Source organism: Oncorhynchus gorbuscha, unplaced genomic scaffold (assembly GCF_021184085.1).
Source record: "Oncorhynchus gorbuscha isolate QuinsamMale2020 ecotype Even-year unplaced genomic scaffold, OgorEven_v1.0 Un_scaffold_646, whole genome shotgun sequence".
In the NCBI taxonomy this organism is placed as follows: Eukaryota; Metazoa; Chordata; class Actinopteri; order Salmoniformes; family Salmonidae; genus Oncorhynchus; species Oncorhynchus gorbuscha.
The window spans coordinates 167,438-188,392 of record NW_025745752.1 but is presented as its reverse complement, the minus strand read 5'-3'; the positions used below and the strand labels follow the sequence as shown (position 1 = coordinate 188,392).

Below are 20,955 nucleotides of genomic sequence, written 5' to 3'. Positions count from 1 at the left end.
ATATCCACAATGATGAGGAAGAATGTGTTTGTAGTGAAGCCCTCCATGCCTGAGACCACTGCCCTGGGGGCGGCCATGGCTGCGGGGGCAGCAGAGGGGGTCAGTGTCTGGAGCCTGTGTCCTGAGGACCTCAGTGAGGTTACCTCTGAGAAGTTTGAGCCACAAATCAACCCTGAAGGTAAGGGACAAGTAAAGCACTGTTACCTTATTTCAATACTAGCAGTTCCTATTTGTTTGAACACAGACCTACAGTAACAGTCAAACGTTTGGACACACCTACTCATTTAAGGGTCTTTATTTATTTTGACTATTTTCTACTTTCTACATTTTAAAATAATAGTGAAGACAAACTATGAAATAACACATGGAATCATGTAGTAACCAAAAAAGTGTTAAACAAATCAAAATATATTTTATATTCTTCAAAGTAGCCACCCTTTGCCTTGATGACAGCTTTGCACACTCTTGGCTTTTTTATCAACCAGCTTCACCTGGAATGCTTTTCCAACTTGAAGGAGATCCCGCATATGCTCAGCACTTGTTGGCTGCTTTTCCTTCACTCTGCAGTCCAACTCATCACTCGTCCAAACCATCTCGATTAGGTTGAGGTCGGGTGATTGTGGAGGCAAAGTCATCTAATGCAGCACTTGTCACACTCATTCTAGCCCTTACACAGCCTGGAGGTGTGTTGGGTCATTGTCCTGTTGAAAAACAAATGATAGTCCCACTAAGCGCAAACCAGATGGGATGGCGTATCGCAGCAGAATGCTGTGGTAACCATGCTGGTTGTGTGCCTTGAATTCTAAATAAATCGCTGTGTCAGCAGCAAAGCACCATCACACCACCTCCTCCATGCTTCACGGTGGGAACAACACATGTGGAGATCATCCGTTCACCTATTTTGCGTCTCACAAAGACACGGCAGTTTGAACCAAAAATCTCACATTTGGACTCATCAGACCAAAGGAAAGATTTCCACCAGTCTAATGTCCATTGCTTGTGTTTCTTGGCCCAAGCAAGTCTCTTCTTATTGGAGTCCTTTAGTAGTGGTTTCTTCGCAGCAATTTGATCATGAAGGCCTGATTCACGCAGTCTCCTCTGAACTGTTGATGTCTGTTACTTGAAGTCTGAAGCATTTATTTGGGCTACAATCTGAGGTGCAGTTAACTCTAATTAATTTATCCTCTGCAGCAGAGGTAACTCTGGGTCTTTCTTTCCTGTGGCGGTCCTCATGAGAGCCAATTTCATCATAGCGCTTGATGCGTTTTTGTGACTGCACTTGAAGAAACGTTCAAAGTTCTTTAAATGTTCCGGATTGACTGACCTTCATCCCATAAAGTAATTATTTATATAATAATAATATTTAACCTTTTATTTGACTAGGCAAGTCAGTTAAGAACAAATTCTTATTTATAATGACTGCCTAGCTCGGCCAAACCCGGACGATGCTGGGCCAATTGTGCACCACCCTATGGTACTCCCAATCACGGCCGGTTGTGATAGAGCCAGGGTCTGTAGTGACGCCTCAAGCACTGAGATGCAGTGCCTTAAACCACTGAGCCACTTGGGAGCCCTGTGATGGACTGTTTCTCATATTTGAGCTGTTCTTGCCATAATATGGACTTGATCTTTTACCAAATAGGGCTATCTTCTGTATACCCCCCTACCTTGTCACAACACAACTGATTTGCTCAAACGCATTAAGGAGGAAAACAATCCACAAATGTACTTTTAACAAGGCACACCTGTTAATTGAAATGCATTACAGGTGACTACCTCATGAAGCTGGTTGAGAGAATCCATAGTGTGCAAAGCTGTCATCAAGGCAAAGGGTGGCTTCTTGGAAGAATCTCAAATATAAAATATATATTTTTGATTCCATATGTGTTATTTCATAGTTTTGATGTCTTCACTATTCTACACTTTAGAAAATAGTTCAACCCTGGAATGAGTAGGTGTGTCCAAGGTTTTGACTGGTACTGTAGGTCAAAAGTTTTTGTCTCAATTCTGGAGTTAAGGGACACCACTGTTACCTTACCTTAATGCTAGCAGTTCCTGTTTGTTTGAACACAGACATGGGTCAAAGTATTTCTGTCTCTCTATCAACCCTTGAGGTAAGGGTCATGTAAAGCCCTGTTACCTTCTCATTGCTAGCTGTTCCTATTTGTTTGAACACAGACAGGTAAATATGTCTGTCTCTCTGTCTCTCTATGAACCCTGGAGGTCAGGGAGCCTATGGTAAGGACAATATACATGAACCCAGCAAACTGCAAAATGTTTGCTGTTGTGCCCATGTGAATAAATGGGATGATGTATTTATATCGTTCTCCCCCTCTCTCGTGTTCTCCCCCTCTCTCGTGTTCTCCCCCTCTCTCGTGTTCTCCCCCTCTCTCGTGTTCTCCCCCTCTCTCGTGTTCTCCCCTCTCTCGTGTTCTCCCCTCTCTCGTGTTCTCCCCCTCTCTCGTGTTCTCTCCCCCTCTCTCGTGTTCTCCCCCTCTCTCGTGTTCTCCCCCTCTCTCGTGTTCTCCCCTCTCTCGTGTTCTCCCCCTCTCTCGTGTTCTCCCCTCTCTCGTGTTCTCCCCCTCTCTCGTGTTCTCCCCCTCTGTGCTCTGTAGAGAGTGAGTTTCGATATGCTCGCTGGAAGAAGGCCGTACAGAGAGCCATGAACTGGGAAACCACTGAACCCATCTCTAATGGAAATGGTAGGGACTGTTCTCCACTTCAATACTGACAGGTTTAATGTAGGCTGCTCCATAATAGCACCGTGTATAACAACCAGGGACAGTAAGACTGAACAGTGGCGCCCCTAATGAATACAGTGAGACTGGGTGGCTGTTCCAATTCCTAAAAACACAGTCAACTTCTAAACTGAAAAAGTCCAAGAAATTGTAATCTAGAGTGGTGATGTTATTGTTGAGCTGTAGCCTGGTCCCAGGCCTGTTTGCTGTCTTGCCAACTCTTATGGTCATTATCATGCCAATAACTAGGAGTTGGCAAGACAGTAGAAATAAAGGGATCTTGGAACAGGCTGGTTAAACTGTACCCAGAGGTGGTAATTCTGTGTCCTGCTGTTTCTCTCTCTCTCCTGTCTGGCTTGAATTGGACCTGGGTTTGGGCATCGTCCAGGTGAAACTAGTATCTTCAGTAGTGTCCCACTGGGCTTTTACATTCTGGGTAGCATGTTCATGTTAATTGGAGCAAAATACATCGCAGGTCAGTGTCCGCTTTAGTGTGGATGTGCTAACAGTGCATGAGAGAGGAAGTGTGTGTGAAACGTACATGTACTTTGTATGAACAAGGATGAATGAATCTGACTGAAGTGTGTGTGTGTGTGTGTGTGTGTACTCTATCATACAGACTAGCTTTTAGTTGATCTGAGGGATAAAGTGGTGTTTTGAAGTGTGTTTGTGGTTAATCTGTATCCTTTGCTCTAACTCTTGTCTTAACAAAGTTAGACTGACTAGCTAGTTCTCCCAACCTTCTGCTACTGCAACAATCACATGCTTTACCTGATCGTTTTTCCTGCAGTAACACCATAGCACCTGCTAGCTCTTCCTTCCAAGACTTGGCGATACTACCAGCTTGCATCAATTGCATGACATTACCCTGTAGTTTCAATCCCTGGCATTTATAGCAAAACATCCCCTCCTATGTGGCCTGGTGGTATTAAACTCTCTCTGTTTTTACCCAGGTCACAAGTAGACTGAGTCCCGTGATGCATTGCAGTGGATCAGAAGGGGCGGGTCCAGGATAGGACACATCCTGCTATTCTTCAGTTTCCCCGGACCACTCCCTCCCCGTACCTTTGGTTGAATGGCCAAAATAAACGTTCCATGTCAGCGCTCCAATCCAACCGTTACCTGGGAACCCAACTGTTGGCCTGGAGCCCAGTAGCTGATGGGAACTGTAGTGTGGAATGGACCCAGTAATTAATAAATCTGGTGTTTAGGAATGATGTTGCTCTACATCCTAATGGACATTGTTCTTCTTGTGTGACTGTGGGGTGGTGAATATGGGATGGGTTGTGCAATATCTATCCATGTCATTTTTGGTTCCTTGTTTTTTTTGGTCAACGATCAGTTTGTCGAAGGATATTCACTAATGTAGTGCTATTCACGGAACACAACTCTTCCTCATCTAATCCAAAAACACAATCTGTCAATTGTAACATTGCCCGGCTGTCACTGTCACACATTCCTCACTTCACTGTTGTGCTTGAATGAGTTCTCCCAACGTTATCTTGGAAAGGTTGGTAAGGGCCTTACAATGAACTGCAATGTGGGTTTCTGGAGCACGTTAGATTTTGTTCTGGGTTTGTGTTGTATTTAAATGGTCTGAGAGATGAACCTTTTCTAACCCTGTTTGGTTGAACCCACTGCCTGGAGAGCAGAACTTGACTCTCGTGGCCCTAAGAAATGGTAATGCAGGGTTATTGTAAAGGACTAGTCTTTGTGGTTACTTTCAAGTTGCCATGTTTATAGATAGACTGGTTAAGGATGTAGTTGCCCTTATGCACTGATTTGGGGGTGGTTGGTGTTCCCCTCTTATGGAGGACTGGGGTAAGCTGATCCTAGATCTGTGCTCTGAGGCAACTTCACTTCTAAGTGAGAGTTTGTCCCATATGGTACACTGTTCTCTATGTAGGAGTATAACCTTTGACTGGGACGCAGCCTGAGTAAGGGACCCATTGTATATGATTTAATGTCCCAAAATAAAATGTCTCTATGGCAACTGAATACTACTGTAAATTTGGCCAATGAATGCATTGTCCAGAGTAAGCATTTTAAACACAGTAAGTAAAATAGATATGAAAGGTTTCAGGTTGGAAGACACTAGACTTTAAAGGCTGGATTCAATCCATATCTTGGAAGATCTGCATTACAGCTGGTTGAGATGTAAAGGTGATGTTTGGAGACTGTTCACGGTATACGATGACTCGATCGCTAATTGCCTTGACAAGGACCTTCCGCGATACGGATTGAATCCAAGGCAGCACAATTCTTGCTTCTGCCTAGTTTGACTGACTTGAGTCTTCATATTAAAAGTCAAATGGAGACCAGTAGTGTTCTTAAAGGAACTTTCAAGCCACTCAAGGGACAATTGGTTTCTATTGTCATCAGGCATGATTATGCATCTAGCTGACCCTGTACTGTGGACATGTATATTTCTCATGTGGTGTTTAAGATGAACAACCAGTTGTCCAAATGTCAGCCTGTACAGACCTGCATATCAGGGTGAGGAAAATGACTCAACTTCTAATACAGCTGATGATTTTGAATAAAAAGGAAATAAAAAATGGTTTATTTTAGTATCACTAGCAACTCAGCCATTCTATAAGATGACAAATATAGAACTGATACTTGGTATCCAAAATCATATTGTGGTCCTTAACTGTATACATTTTCCCCATCACTATTTAAATCACAGGAGCTGGTGGTGATCAGGTAACTAAACACAATTATTCAGTCATTTTTCAAACGGTTTACTACAACAACATGTTTACATTTACTTTATTGTAAATAAACAGATTTTCACTAGCACAGGTTAATCCTTTGACCTATTGGTGGCCATCTTGATTTCCCAGAAGGCACTGGGAGAGGCCCTGTGTGATGAGGTCAGTGTCTCTTGGCTACATTCTGATGTTCATCCTAGCATACTACAGTACTTAAAATGCTTGCCCAATACATTGCTTCATTGGAATGTAGCAGTGGTATGCTAGTGTGGATATTGGAACAGAACCTTGTTGAAGCTGCATCACCGTACTCTTGAGTGGCTTCCTCTCCTTGTCTCCTTTCCTTTATCAGTGGTTAGATGTAGAAGAACTGCAGTGGGTCTGCTTCATACCAGTCAATGGTTATTCAGGTCAGTGGATGAAGGGAAGTCCACCACTCAAGAGGTTGTGGCTGCATCCTACATGAGCATGTCTGTCTCCTCCAGAGAGGCCTCGCTCATCACCTCAGAGTCCTCGCTCTCGTCCTTGTCACAGAGAGCGTCCTCCGCTGTCCTCTTCACACCCTTCTGCTTGGACAGGGCGACAGCGTAGCGGATGGTGTACATGTTCCAGTCACAACTGCACAGGACAGAGACAAATGAACACGACCACATTCCACACTGTTACAGGACACAGAGACAAATGAACACATTCCACACTGTTACAGGACACAGAGACAAATGAACACATTCCACACTGTTACAGGACACAGAGACAAATGAACACATTCCACACAGTTACAGGACACAGAGACAAATGAACACGACCACATTCCACACTGTTACAGGACACAGAGACAAATGAACACATTCCACACAGTTGCAGGACACAGAGACAAATGAACACATTCCACACAGTTACAGGACACAGAGACAAATGAACACATTCCACACAGTTGCAGGACACAGAGACAAATGAACACATTCCACACTGTTACAGGACACAGAGACAAATGAACACATTCCACACTGTTACAGGACACAGAGACAAATGAACAACACATTCCACACTGTTACAGGACACAGAGACAAATGAACACATTCCACACTGTTACAGGACACAGAGACAAATGAACACATTCCACACTGTTACAGGACACAGAGACAAATGAACAACCACATTCCACACTGTTACAGGACACAGAGACAAATGAACACGACCACATTCCACACTGTTACAGGACACAGAGACAAATGAGACACGACCACATTCCACACTGTTACAGGACACAGAGACAAATGAACACATTCCACACTGTTACAGGACACAGAGACAAATGAACCCCACATTCCACACTGTTACAGGACACAGAGACAAATGAACACATTCCACACAGTTGCAAGACACAGAGACAAATGAACACATTCTACACAGTTACAGGACACAGAGACAAATGAACACATTCCACACTGTTACAGGACACAGAGACAAAGGAACACGACCACATTCCACACTGTTACAGGACACAGAGACAAATGAACACATTCCACACTGTTACAGGACACAGAGACAAATGAACACGACCACATTCCACACTGTTACAGGACACAGAGACAAATGAACACATTCCACACTGTTACAGGACACAGACAAATGACAACACTGTTACAGGACACAGAGACAAATGAACACGACCACATTCCACACTGTTACAGGACACAGAGACAAATGAACACGACCACATTCCACACTGTTACAGGACACAGAGACAAATGAACACATTCCACACAGTTACAGGACACAGAGACAAATGAACACATTCCACACAGTTACAGGACACAGAGACAAATGAACACATTCCACACAGTTGCAAGACACAGAGACAAATGAACACATTCCACACAGTTACAGGACACAGAGACAAATGAACACATTCCACACTGTTACAGGACACAGAGACAAATGAACACGACCACATTCCACACTGTTACAGGACACAGAGACAAATGAACACATTCCACACAGTTGCAGGACACAGAGACAAATGACACACATTCCACACTGTTACAGGACACAGAGACAAATGAACACGACCACATTCCACACTGTTACAGGACACAGAGACAAATGAACACATTCCACACAGTTGCAGGACACAGAGACAAATGAACACATTCCACACTGTTACAGGACACAGAGACAAATGAACACGACCACATTCCACACTGTTACAGGACACAGAGACAAATGAACACATTCCACACTGTTACAGGACACAGAGACAAATGAACACATTCCACACTGTTACAGGACACAGAGACAAATGAACACATTCTCACATTCCACACAAATGTTCCACACTGTTACAGGACACAGAGACAAATGAACACGACCACATTCCACACAGTTGCAGGACACAGAGACAAATGAACACGACCACATTCCACACTATTACAGGACACAGAGACAAATGAACACGACCACATTCCACACTGTTACAGGACACAGAGACAAATGAACACATTCCACACAGTTACAGGACACAGAGACAAATGAACACATTCCACACTGTTACAGGACACAGAGACAAATGAACACGACCACATTCCACACTGTTACAGGACACAGAGACAAATGAACACGACCACATTCCACACTGTTACAGGACACAGAGACAAATGAACACATTCCACACAGTTACAGGACACAGAGACAAATGAACACGACCACATTCCACACTGTTACAGGACACAGAGACAAATGAACACATTCCACACAGTTGCAGGACACAGAGACAAATGAACACATTCCACACAGTTGCAGGACACAGAGACAAATGAACACATTCCACACAGTTGCAGGACACAGAGACAAATGAACACATTCCACACAGTTGCAGGACACAGAGACAAATGAACACATTCCACACAGTTGCAGGACACAGAGACAAATGAACACATTCCACACAGTTACAGGACACAGAGACAAATGAACACAAAAAACCTACACTCGATCCCTCCGATGTCAACAACTACAGACCAGTATCTGTAGTAGTTGACTATCCCTTCTTTCTTTTCTCTCCAAAACTCTTGAACGTGCCGTCCTTGGCCAGCTCTCCCGCTATCTCTCTCTGAATGACCTTCTTGATCCAAATCAGTCAGGTTTCAAGACTAGTCATTCAACTGAGACTGCTCTTCTCTGTATCACGGAGGCGCTCCGCACTGCTAAAGCTAACTCTCTCTCCTCTGCTCTCATCCTTCTAGACCTATCGGCTGCCTTCGATACTGTGAACCATCAGATCCTCCTCTCCACCCTCTCCGAGTTGGGCATCTCCAGCGCGGCCCACGTTTTGAGATTGCGTCCTACCTGACAGGTCGCTCCTACCAGGTGGCGTGGCGAGAATCTGTCTCCTCACCACGCGCTGTCACCACTGGTGTCCCCCAGGGCTCTGTTCTAGGCCCTCTCCTATTCTCGCTATACACCAAGTCACTTGGCTCTGTCATAACCTCACATGGTCTCTCCTATCATTGCTATGCAGACGACACACAATTAATCTTCTCCTTTCCCCCTTCTGATGACCAGGTGGCGAATCGCATCTCTGCATGTCTGGCAGACATATCAGTGTGGATGACGGATCACCACCTCAAGCTGAACCTCGGCAAGACGGAGCTGCTCTTCCTCCCGGGGAAGGACTGCCCGTTCCATGATCTCGCCATCACGGTTGACAACTCCATTGTGTCCTCCTCCCAGAGCGCTAAGAACCTTGGAGTGATCCTGGACAACACCCTGTCGTTCTCAACTAACATCAAGGCGGTGGCCCGTTCCTGTAGGTTCATGCTCTACAACATCCGCAGAGTACGACCCTGCCTCACACAGGAAGCGGCGCAGGTCCTAATCCAGGCACTTGTCATCTCCCGTCTGGATTACTGCAACTCGCTGTTGGCTGGGCTCCCTGCCTGTGCCATTAAACCCCTACAACTCATCCAGAACGCCGCAGCCCGTCTGGTGTTCAACCTTCCCAAGTTCTCTCACGTCACCCCGCTCCTCCGCTCTCTCCACTGGCTTCCAGTTGAAGCTCGCATCCGCTACAAGACCATGGTGCTTGCCTACGGAGCTGTGAGGGGAACGGCACCTCAGTACCTCCAGGCTCTGATCAGGCCCTACACCCAAACAAGGGCACTGCGTTCATCCACCTCTGGCCTGCTCGCCTCCCTACCACTGAGGAAGTACAGTTCCCGCTCAGCCCAGTCAAAACTGTTCGCTGCTCTGGCCCCCCAATGGTGGAACAAACACCCTCACGACGCCAGGACAGCGGAGTCAATCACCACCTTCCGGAGACACCTGAAACCCCACCTCTTTAAGGAATACCTAGGATAGGATAAGTAATCCTTCTCACCCCCCCCTTTAAGATTTAGATGCACTATTTTAAAGTGACTGTTCTACTGGATGTCATAAGGTGAATGCACCAATTTGTAAGTCGCTCTGGATAAGAGCGTCTGCTAAATGACTTAAATGTAAAATGTAAATGTAACACATTCCACACAGTTGCAGGACACAGAGACAAATGAACACATTCCACACAGTTGCAGGACACAGAGACAAATGAACACATTCCACACAGTTACAGGACACAGAGACAAATGAACACATTCCACACAGTTGCAGGACACAGAGACAAATTAACACATTCCACACAGTTGCAGGACACAGAGACAAATGAACACATTCCACACAGTTGCAGGACACAGAGACAAATGAACACATTCCACACAGTTGCAGGACACACACACACAGATCTGTCCCGTGAGGAAATAAAAGTTAAAATAAGAGAGATGTGTAATATATTTGGACTTACAGTTTTGAGAGATCCTCAAAGTGTTTTTGAATACTCTTCTGCAGTGACTGAATGGTGGGGAGAACAGCTCCAGACCTGATCACCACAAACCAGTGTTTAGCAGTCTGCCCTCTGCTGTGGCTTCACAATCCTTTAAATGACTCTACAAGATGGCATTTCTCCTCTCAGTAAATGTTCAACTGTTTTTGATACGGAAGAGAAGCCTGTTATTCCTATGGTGTGTTTGTGGCCAGCAGTACCCACCTGGTTTTGAGTTTCTGTCCATGCTGTGTGAGGAGAGACTGGGACCAGCTCAGGTAGAACTGCAGGTGACCACATCGCTCCAGGGCTGATGCTATGAAACCTAACAGTTTCTCTACATAGACGTCAGGCAGGGAGCCACACACCACGGTGACTAAAACACACACACACAGGACATGCTGATGGCGTGTGACTACTACCATGAGAATCTACTCGTCTGTGGTTACAAAAAACTAACTCTTACATCCTCCAATACCCAACCTCTCATTTTTACAAACAAGTACAGATCGCAGCACTTTTTGCCAGAAATGTAAGTCACATGACACCTTTACGGAAACAGAAATGCCCATGAGCACTCACTCTGGTGGTGTGGCACGGCCTCCAGGACTTCTTGTGTGAGGGCGGTCTCGTTGAGGCGGAACGCCAGCACGATGGCTGCCGCCCACTTGGCCTGGCGCAGCTGTCGGCGGACGCTGGCGGGGGTCACGTCCAGGTCAAGGTCGTAGGGGTCAAATACCAGCGCCCCGTCCAGAGAGTAGGTTAGCAGACCCTCCGTGGAGGTAGCAGCCCAGCTACGACCTGAGAGAAGAGAGGTGGAGGGGAAAGAGAAGAAGAGAGAGGCGGAGGGGAAAGAAGAGAGAGGCGGAGGGGAAAGAGAAGAAGAGAGAGGTGGAGGGGAAAGAGAAGAGAGAGGTGGAGGGGAAAGAGAAGAAGAGAGGTGGAGGGGAAAGAGAAGAGAGAGGTGGAGGGGAAAGAGAAGAAGAGAGGTGGAGGGGAAAGAGAAGAAGAGAGAGGTGGAGGGGAAAGAGAAGAAGAGAGAGGTGGAGGGAAAGAGAAGAAGAGAGAGATGGAGGGGAAAGCCAGAAGAAGAGAGAGGTGGAGGGGAAAGAGAAGAAGAGAGAGGTGGAGGGGAAAGAGAAGAAGAGAGAGGTGGAGGGGAAAGAGAAGAAGAGAGAGGTGGAGGGGAAAGAGAAGAAGAGAGAGGTGGAGGGGAAAGAGAAGAAGAGAGGTGGAGCGGAAAGAGAAGAAGAGGAGGAGGAAAGAGAAGAGAGAGGTGGAGCGGAAAAGAAGAAGAAGAGGTGGAGCAGAAAGGAAGAGAAGAGAGAGGTGGATGGGAAAGAGAAGAGAGGTGGAGGGGAAAGAGAAGAGAGGTGGAGGGGAAAGAGAAGAGAGGTGGAGAAAAGAAGAGAGGTGGAGGGGAAAGAGAGAAGAGAGAGGTGGAGGGAAAGAGAAGAAGAGAGAGGTGGAGGGGAAAGAGAAGAGAGAGGTGGAGGGGAAAGAGAAGAAGAGAGGTGGAGGGGAAAGAGAAGAGAGAGAGGTGGAGGGAAAGAGAAGAGAGAGGTGGAGGGGAAAGAGAAGAGAGAGATGGAGGGGAAAGAGAAGAGAGAGGTGGAGGGGAAAGAGAAGAGAGAGGTGGAGGGGAAAGAGAAGAGAGAGGTGGAGGGGAAAGAGAAGAGAGAGGTGGAGGGGAAAGAGAAGAGAGAGGTGGAGGGGAGAGAAGAAGAGAGGTGGAGGGAAAGAGAAGAAAGAGGTGGAGGAAAGAGAAGAAGAGAGAGGTGGATGGGAAGAAGAAGAGAGGTGGAGGGGAAAGAGAAGAGAGGTGGAGGGGAAGAGAGAAGAGAGGTGGAGGGGAAAGAGAAGAGAGAGGTGGAGGGAAAGAGAAGAGAGAGGTGGAGTGGAAAAAGAAGAAGAGAGTGTGGAGGGGAAAGAGAAGAGAGGTGGAGGGGAAAGAGAAGAGAGGTGGAGGGGAAAGAGAAGAAGAAAGAGGTGGTGGGAAAGAGAAGAGAGAGGTGGAGGGGAAAGAGAAGAGATAGGTGGAGGGGAAAGAGAAGAGAGAGATGGAGGGGAAAGAGAAGAGAGAGGTGGAGGGGAAAGAGAAGAGAGGTGGAGGGGAAAGAGAAGAGAGAGATGGAGGGGAAAGAGAAGAGAGTGTGGAGGGGAAAGAGAGAGAGAGGTGGGGGAAAGAGAAGAGAGAGATGGAGGGGAAAGAGAAGAGAGAGGTGGAGGGGAAAGAGAAGAGAGAGGTGGAGGGGAAAGAGAAGAAGAGAGAGATGGTGGGAAATAGAAGAGAGAGGTGGAGGGGAAAGAGAAGAGAGAGGTGGAGGGGAAAGAGAAGAGAGAGATGGAGGGGAAAGAGAAGAAGAGAGAGGTGGAGGGGAAAGAGAAGAAGAGAGAGGTGGAGGGGAAAGAGAAGAAGAGAGAGGTGGAGGGGAAAGAGAAGAAGAGAGGTGGCGGGAAAGAGAAGAGATATGGAGGGGAAAGAGAAGAGAGAGGTGGAGGGGAAAGAGAAGAGAGATGGAGGGCAAAGAGAAGAAGAGAGATGGAGGGGGAGAGAGAGTGGAAAGAGAAGAGAGAGGTGGAGGGGAAAGAGAAGAAGAGAGAGGTGGAGGGGAAAGAGAAGAGAGAGGTGGAGGGAAAGAGAAGAAGAGAGAGGTGGAGGGAAAGAGAAGAGAGAGGTGGAGGGGAAAGAGAAGAGAGAGGTGGTGGGAAAGAGAAGAAGAGAGATGGAGGGGAAAGAGAAGAGAGAGGTGGAGGGGAAAGAGAAGAGAGAGGTGGAGGGGAAAGAGAAGAGAGAGATGGAGGGCAAAGAGAAGAAGAGAGAGGTGGAGGGGAAAGAGAAGAGAGAGGTGGAGGGGAAAGAGAAGCGTTTTGACATTGGATATCCGTGGTACAGAACGATGCTCCAGGTGGACTCTTCAGCAGAACCAGCTCAGATGAGACACTTGTAATCCTGATACTAACCAGTAGGAGAGAAGCGGAGAGAGCTCACTCTGATTTCAGGCTTGAAATGGCGAGAGCTCATGTCTCCTTTCCTAACCCCTGGCAGACTGAGCTCTACCCCGTCCCCATCGCCCACCCCCTCATCCACCAGCGCCAGACTCCCAAACTCTGTCATTTTCCTCCGGTCCAAGAACTCCTGAAGGAGATAGAAAACAGACAAGATCAATCTCACGCAACATCTGTCTAGAAGACAGCTAGCCGCCATTCTACTAGCACAGTGTACTGTAGGTGTACTGTGTATATGCTCTGTAGGTGTACTGTATATATGCTCTGTAGGTGTACTGTGTATATGCTCTGTAGGTGTACTGTATATATGCTCTGTAGGTGTACTGTGTATATGCTCTGTAGGTGTACTATATATATGCTCTGAAGGTGTACTGTTATATATGCTCTGTAGGTGTACTGTATATATGCTCTGTAGGTGTACTGTATATATGCTCTGAAGGTGTACTGTATATATGCTCTGTAGGTGTACTGTTATATATGCTCTGTAGGTGTACTGTATATATGCTCTGTAGGTGTACTGTATATATGCTCTGAAGGTGTACTGTATATATGCTCTGTAGGTGTACTGTTATATATGCTCTGTAGGTGTACTGTATATATATGCTCTGAAGGTGTACTGTATATATGCTCTGAAGGTGTACTGTTATATATGCTCTGAAGGTGTACTGTTATATATGCTCTGTAGGTGTACTGTATATATGCTCTGAAGGTGTACTGTATATATGCTCTGTAGGTGTACTGTATATATGCTCTGTAGGTGTACTGTATATATGCTCTGTAGGTGTACTGTATATATGCTCTGTAGGTGTACTGTATATATGCTCTGTAGGTGTACAGGTCAACCTGTGGTCACTATTGTACCTCCATGGCGTCCAGGGACAGGTTGCAGGAGATCTCAAACTTCTTCATGAGGATCTGTTCTTTGATGTTGTAGATGCAGACAAACTTGGACTGGCCTCCAGCCAGGATGGACTCCCCGTCTGCAGAGTAGCACAGCGATGTGAAGGACCTGGAATACACAGTACGGGTGGCCACACTTAATGCCCGAAGGGAAACTATGAGGTAATTGCTCAGACGCTGCCAGGGAAATGAACTGTTGGTCCAATAACCAGAACCCTGTCAGAAACACACAGGTTATTCCACTCACTTGCCCTTGGCGGACTGTTTGGAGGTGATCTTCTCGGTCTCCTTGCGTCCCATCTTCAGGTCGTGGCGTCCGCTGACCGAGCCTGTCTGATTGGCTGACTGGGGGCTCCAGAAGGAGATCTCTCCGTCCAGCGTGGCCACGGCCAGCTCCTGACCATCCGGCCGGTACGACACCGCCAGGCCTGCACAACCAATCGGAGACAGAGACATTCATTCAGTGTTTCCCCTACTACCATTACTTCCGCTGAATCCCAAATCGTCTCTACACTCGGCAACACTACGACTAAGTGTCTGTCTGGAAACAACTAACAACTCTGGATTAGGAAAATTACGAAGAAATGCTAATTTAGCAGGATACTATCCCATTAGCATGACTGTCAGTCAGAGAGCTGTGGAAGGGACTGAGGGGAGACTGAGGCGGGGCTTACCATCAGAGGTGAGACGGAGCGTCTCTTTGGTCTGCCAGCTGTCCATCATGTCCCAGAGGCGGACCGTCTTGTCCCATGATGCACTGGCCAGGATGGACTGCACCGGGCTGAAACACAGACAGCTCACCGGGCCCTCGTGGCCCCCCAGGACCTCTAGCAGGCGTCCAGTTTGCATGGACCAGATGAAGACCTCGAATGAGTCCTGGGCCCCAGCGCTCACCAGGTCCCCGCTCGGGTCCACCGCCAGAGACGAGAACTGGGCTGGCCGCGGAGACGTGAACGTCCGGAAGTTACGGTACCTGTGTAGATACAGTAGTTCCAGACAATCACCTATCAGTATGAACCACTCATTAACCATAGAGCCTGTGTCTCTATGAAACCTTCCTAGTGGATGTGATTGAAAGGGAAAACATGTTTCTGGAAGGTTTATATAATGTTGCATTGCTAGTTTGTTGTTGTTTTAATTGAAAGGGTGAGTATTGTGCATGTCTGTCTTAAACAGGTTTGTGGTGTGTAGGTGTGGTGTGTAGGCGTGGTGTGTAGACGTGGTGTGTAGACGTGGTGTGTAGACGTGGTGTGTAGGCGTGGTGTGTAGGCGTGGTGTGTGGTGTGTAGACGTGGTGTGTAGACGTGGTGTGTAGGCATGGTGTGGTGTGTAGACGTGGTGTGTAGACGTGGTGTGTAGGCGTGGTGTGTAGGCGTGGTGTGTAGGCGTGGTGTCTAGGCGTGGTGTGTAGGCGTGGTGTGTAGGCATGGTGTGGTGTGTAGACGTGGTGTGTAGACGTGGTGTGTAGACGTGGTGTGTAGGCGTGGTGTGTAGGCGTGGTGTGTAGGCGTGGTGTGTAGGCGTGGTGTGTAGGTGTGTGTGTAGGTGTGGTGTGGTGTGTAGACGTGGTGTGTAGGCGTGGTGTGTAGGCGTGGTGTGTAGACGTGGTGTGTAGGCGTGGTGTGTAGGCGTGGTGTGTAGGCGTGGTGTGTAGGCGTGGTGTGTAGGCGTGGTGTGTAGGTGTGGTGTGGTGTGTAGACGTGGTGTGTAGGCATGGTGTGGTGTGTAGGCGTGGTATGTAGATGTGGTGTGTAGACGTGGTGTGTAGGCATGGTGTGGTGTGTAGGCGTGGTGTGTAGACGTGGTGTGTAGGCGTGGTGTGTAGGTGTGGTGTGTAGACGTGGTGTGAAGGCGTGGTGTGTAGGCGTGGTGTGTAGGCGTGGTGTGTAGGCGTGGTGTGTAGGCGTGGTGTGTAGGCGTGGTGTGTAGGCGTGGTGTGTAGGTGTGGTGTGTAGGCGTGGTGTGTAGACGTGGTGTGTAGACGTGGTGTGTAGACGTGGTGTGTAGACGTGGTGTGTAGACGTGGTGTGTAGGCGTGGTGTGTAGACGTGGTGTGTAGGCGTGGTGTGTAGACGTGGTGTGTAGACGTGGTGTGTAGGCGTGGTGTGTAGGCATGGTGTGGTGTGTAGGCGTGGTGTGTAGGTGTGGTGTGTAGACGTGGTGTGTAGGCATGGTGTGGTGTGTAGGCGTGGTGTGTAGGCGTGGTGTGTAGGCGTGGTGTGTAGACGTGGTGTGTAGGCGTGGTGTGTAGACGTGGTGTGTAGGCGTGGTGTGTAGACGTGGTGTGTAGGCGTGGTGTGTAGGCATGGTGTGGTGTGTAGGCATGGTGTGGTGTGTAGGCGTGGTGTGAAGCGACCTTCACCAGGTGTCTTCTCTTACCTGTGCAGGTCGAAGGCTCGGACCGTTCCATCCAGGGAGGCGCTGACGATGACAAAGCCTCTGGAGGTGAAGGTGACGTTAGTGACAGAGCTGGTGTGTTCTGTGAACGTGACGAAGCACAAGCCGCTGGTCATGTTCCACACTTTCACCTGAAACACAGAAAACCATCAGCATTCACATGCCTGTTTGAAAACACAGGAAAATCCTGCTGTTACTTAACCATAGAATCATTTGGGGGGGGGGTGCTTATATTTGTTGTGTAATGAAATTGTGTTTCTTGCATATCTCAACTCCCCCTAAAGCTCCCGCAGGGAGTGGGGTCACAGCCAGGGTCACCATTTTCATGACCTTGGTATTCCAAAAATGTTGTATCATTCAGCCAACGTGGTTTGGCACAACAGAACAACAGAGATACAGCAGCTAACAGGCCATGGAGAAAAACGTATAAGGACTCACTTTCCCATCATCCCCTCCTGTAGCGATGTACTGTCCATCGGGGGAGTAAGCCAGGGCGGCCATGTTGTTGAAGTGTCCCTGCTGTTTGAACACGTAGGATTCACTCTGCCACTCCCACACCAGCAGCTGGCCCAGACCTGGACAACACACAAGGTAACATGTCACACGGGTAATTGATGAGATTTTGTTCCTTCGTTAAACACTGCAAGTTTGCAGCTAGTTGGGTATGTTAATTGAGACACCATGAGAACATACCTGAACAGCCAAAGCCTATCCAGTCACCAGAGCTGTTCATTGACACTGTGGCGATCCTCTGGTCTGAGATACTGAGAGAACACATGAAAACATACAGGCTCAGTTACTGCTACTAGCCAATAATACAACAAAACCTAATTGTCCTAACAACTTATAATGAATGACACCCACAAGCAAGAACTGCATACTTGGGGCCTGAACGAAACTGGTCATTGAGTGGTTCAACAGTCGAGGAGTTAGTGTGTGTGCGTGTGTCTGTGTGTATGACCCCTGACCTTAGGGAGTGGATGAGGTTGAACTCGGGCAGTTCGTGGAGATGGAAGATCCCCGAGGCGAACCCAGTCACCAGGATGTGTGTGTGCGTGTGTCTGTGTGTATGACCCCTGACCTTAGGGAGTGGATGAGGTTGAACTCGGGCAGTTCGTGGAGATGGAAGATCCCCGAGGCGAACCCAGTCACCAGGATGTGTGTGTGCGTGTGTCTGTGTGTATGACCCCTGACCTTAGGGAGTGGATGAGGTTGAACTCGGGCAGTTCGTGGAGATGGAAGATCCCCGAGGCGAACCCAGTCACCAGGATGTGTGTGTGCGTGTGTCTGTGTGTATGACCCCTGACCTTAGGGAGTGGATGAGGTTGAACTCGGGCAGTTCGTGGAGATGGAAGATCCCCGAGGCGAACCCAGTCACCAGGATGTGTGTGTGCTTGTGGAACGCTGCAGCCGTCAGGTTGTTGAAGTCACCCTCCTTGTTAAAGAAGTGTCTGATGGAGACCAACACAACAGGCAGCGTCCAATCAGAAACCAACCTCACATTGGTAACACTCAGTCGGCCCAAAACAAATGTAAGTATCATCAATGTTTATTTGTAAATGGCTTGGTAAGAGTTGGTTAGACTCCTGGCCAGACCAGCCGTCGGCAGTCTGCTGCTGTACCACAGATACTTCAACATGAGAGAGATGACATACTTGCTCCTCTGTTTGTATCTGACGTTCTTGGTTCCCTCCTTCTCCTTGGGTCTTTCTCCTTTCCCTCTGATCACCTCTCCTCTGGGCTCTTCCTCCTCTCCTTCTCCTCTCTCCTCCTCCTCCTCTCCTCTCTCCTCTGGTAGCCTGGTCTTTCTCAGAACCAGCCCGTCCAGCTCCGTATCACTCTCCCACACACACAGTGTCCCGTCCTGGCTCACTGTGTACAACTGGAACACACACATATTCAGCAGGTCACTATGGAAACATGTACACACACACTTAAAGGGATACTTTGTGGTTTTGGCATGATAGCAGATACCCATACACTTCAAGTCATTGTGCGACCTCTAACGTCCTTCATATTGGACACAGAGACATAAACATGGTATCCACCAGTTTGTCAGACTCTGGGGAAGTAGACAAAGGGCCTCGTCGACAACATCCTGAAGCATCCCTTTAACTCACATACGGTAAATGATGCACAAGCACACGCAGGTTCCAATCTGCAAACACACACAGGGCACATAGACAAACCCAGAACATGTTGGACACAGAGAAGGGCTGAGGGGGAAACCCGAGAGAGAACACTCACATCTAAACTGTCCTTCTCGAAGAAGCAGCCCACCATGATGTCCTTGTGTCCCCCCAGAGAGTAGTAGATGAGGTTGGACCAGCGCTCGGCTCCAAACACCCAGGTAGACATGTCTTTGCTGCCCACCACAAAGCACCTGCGTGGGGGAAACAGAGTTAAGGCAGGGGGTTTCTCTCTACTACTACCATTATATAAGGAAGGGTCACAAGACAAAACTGTGTACTGGGGGATGCTAAACTCCAGTGGTCGGGGTAAGCAGTGTGTTCGGGGTAAGCAGTGTGGTCGGGGTAAGCAGTGTGGTCGGGGTAAGCAGTGTGTTCGGGGTAAGCAGTGTGGTCGGGGTAAGCAGTGTGTTCGGGGTAAGCAGTGTGTTCGGGGTAAGCAGTGTGTCGGGGTAAGCAGTGTGGTCGGGGTAAGCAGTGTGTCGGGGTAAGCAGTGTGTTCGGGGTAAGCAGTGTGGTCGGGGTAAGCAGTAAGCAGTGTGGTCGGGGTAAGCAGTGTGGTCGGGGCAGTGGTCGGGGTAAAGTGCGGTCGGCAGTGTCGGGGTAAGCAGTGCGGTCGGGGTAAGCAGTGCGGTAGGGGTAAGCAGTGAGGTAGGGGTAAGCAGTGAAGTAGGGGTAAGCAGTGCGGTAGGGGTAAGCAGTGCGGTAGGGGTAAGCAGTGCGGTCGGGGTAAGCAGTGCGGTCGGGGTAAGCAGTGCGGTCGGGGTAAGTGCGGTCGGGGTAAGCAGTGCGGTCGGGGTAAGCAGTGCGGTCGGGGTAAGCAGTGCGGTAGGGGTAAGCAGTGCGGTCGGGGTAAGCAGTGCGGTCGGGGTAAGCAGTGTGGACGGGGTAAGCAGTGCGGTAGGGGTAAGCAGTGCGGTAGGGGTAAGCAGTGCGGTAGGGGTAAGCAGTGCGGTCGGGGTAAGCAGTGTGGTCGGGGTAAGCAGTGCGGTAGGGGTAAGCAGTGCGGTAGGGGTAAGCAGTGCGGTCGGGGTAAGCAGGGGTAAGCAGTGTGGTAGGGGTAAGCAGTGTGGTAGGGGTAAGCAGTGTGGTCGGGGTAAGCAGTGTTAGCTGGTTTTCCATTGCCAGGTGACATGAAACATGTTCTAGGTGGGCCAGTGACTTACTTGGAGTCGTCGGTCCAGTCGATGCAGGTGGTCTCATCGTAGGGTCCGTAGTAGCTCTTGTCCAAGACAAAGGCATTGAACTCCCGGTTCCTCCCGGGAGCGTGGTACATCAACGCTACATTCTCCTTGGTTACCACAAACTTCCTGAGGACCAGGAGAGAGTCACACCAACAGACATTAGGCTACATCAGCTGATGTAATGATGTAGCAATGCAGCGTGTGTCATGATGTGAGAGGGTCTGACCTGCCATCAGGAGAGAAGCGGATACTGGCCACAGGTTTGTGGAAGTGGAAGTGATGGAGAACAGCCCTTGTGATCAGGCTGATCAGCAACGCGGCTCCATCTTCATCCACCAGTATAGCCAGGTTCCCATCGGGGGAGAGGCCGACACAGGTGATGTTCTTGGCAGTGGACACTGGCAGTGTCTCTGACTTGTTGCTGTTTGAAAGAGAACGTGATCAGTTAGTCTGTTCTCCAAATGCAATAAGTTAAAAACGTATTTTAATCAACACAGTCTTGTAAAGGAATCTAGCTAGCTATAACATGTAGCTAGTTAGTAGATAAAATAAATCCTATAATCAGATGCCATCTTACTTTTTTAGATCAAAGACGGAGATGCGGTTTCCCACCGGACTTATCACAGAGTTGCCATCCTTGGAGAAACTCAGATTCCCACGACGATACACAGCTCCCAACAAATTGGAAAACTGGAGGCAGACATTAGAAAGATTAGCTAGCTAACTAACTAACTAACTAACTAACTAGCTAGCTAACTAACTAACCACTAAAGCTAGCAAGCAGATACAGACTACTAAATGGTATCACTTACCCTGTAAGCAAACTTCATGTTGGTAGTTGTACTCTATATTTGTTATTATTTAAATGATCATAAACATCCCAGAAAGAGTACATTCATTTATTTCAAGCATGCCGCACATGTGTCGGCATGTTGACAGTAGTTATTTCCGTGTATAAAAGGGGGGCAATTT

General features: G+C 48.2%; 2 protein-coding genes across 5 annotated transcripts in view; one reads left to right on the top strand and one right to left on the bottom strand.

Moving 5' to 3' along the window:
• Positions 1-5,311, top strand: part of gk (glycerol kinase) — a 13,627-nt gene extending 8,316 nt beyond the window's left edge. For 2 of the 4 annotated variants that reach the window (XM_046335068.1, XM_046335067.1), the window contains 4 exons: positions 35-178; positions 2,616-2,702; positions 3,127-3,213; positions 3,692-5,311. In XM_046335068.1, the coding sequence (XP_046191024.1) occupies positions 35-178; positions 2,616-2,702; positions 3,127-3,213; positions 3,692-3,702 (329 nt within the window). In that variant the 3' untranslated portion in view covers positions 3,703-5,311. Of the gene's footprint in view, positions 1-34; positions 179-2,223; positions 2,239-2,615; positions 2,703-3,126; positions 3,214-3,691 lie in introns of all 4 variants that reach the window. The other 2 variants (XM_046335066.1, XM_046335069.1) reach the window with 2 other exon arrangements.
• Positions 5,266-20,955, bottom strand: pwp2h (PWP2 small subunit processome component). Its single transcript, XM_046335065.1, has 18 exons — positions 20,796-20,955; positions 20,561-20,673; positions 20,210-20,404; positions 19,966-20,109; positions 18,858-18,993; positions 18,266-18,492; positions 17,918-18,061; positions 17,304-17,374; positions 17,049-17,185; positions 16,593-16,741; positions 14,888-15,186; positions 14,461-14,641; positions 14,175-14,322; positions 13,269-13,443; positions 10,887-11,105; positions 10,530-10,680; positions 10,287-10,361; positions 5,266-6,070 (listed from the first exon to the last, which is right to left on the bottom strand). The coding sequence occupies exons 1-18, from the start codon at positions 20,811-20,813 to the stop codon at positions 5,911-5,913; spliced, it is 2,742 nt and encodes a 913-aa protein (XP_046191021.1). The 5' UTR covers positions 20,814-20,955; the 3' UTR covers positions 5,266-5,910.

Coding starts and splice junctions, on each gene's coding strand:
- pwp2h (XM_046335065.1), bottom strand. Junction 16,742..17,048: donor CAGGAGGGGATGATGGGAAA/GTGAGTCCTTAT, acceptor TCTGTGTTTCAG/GTGAAAGTGTGGAACATGAC. Junction 14,642..14,887: donor GCTCCGTCTCACCTCTGATG/GTAAGCCCCGCC, acceptor TTGGTTGTGCAG/GCCTGGCGGTGTCGTACCGG.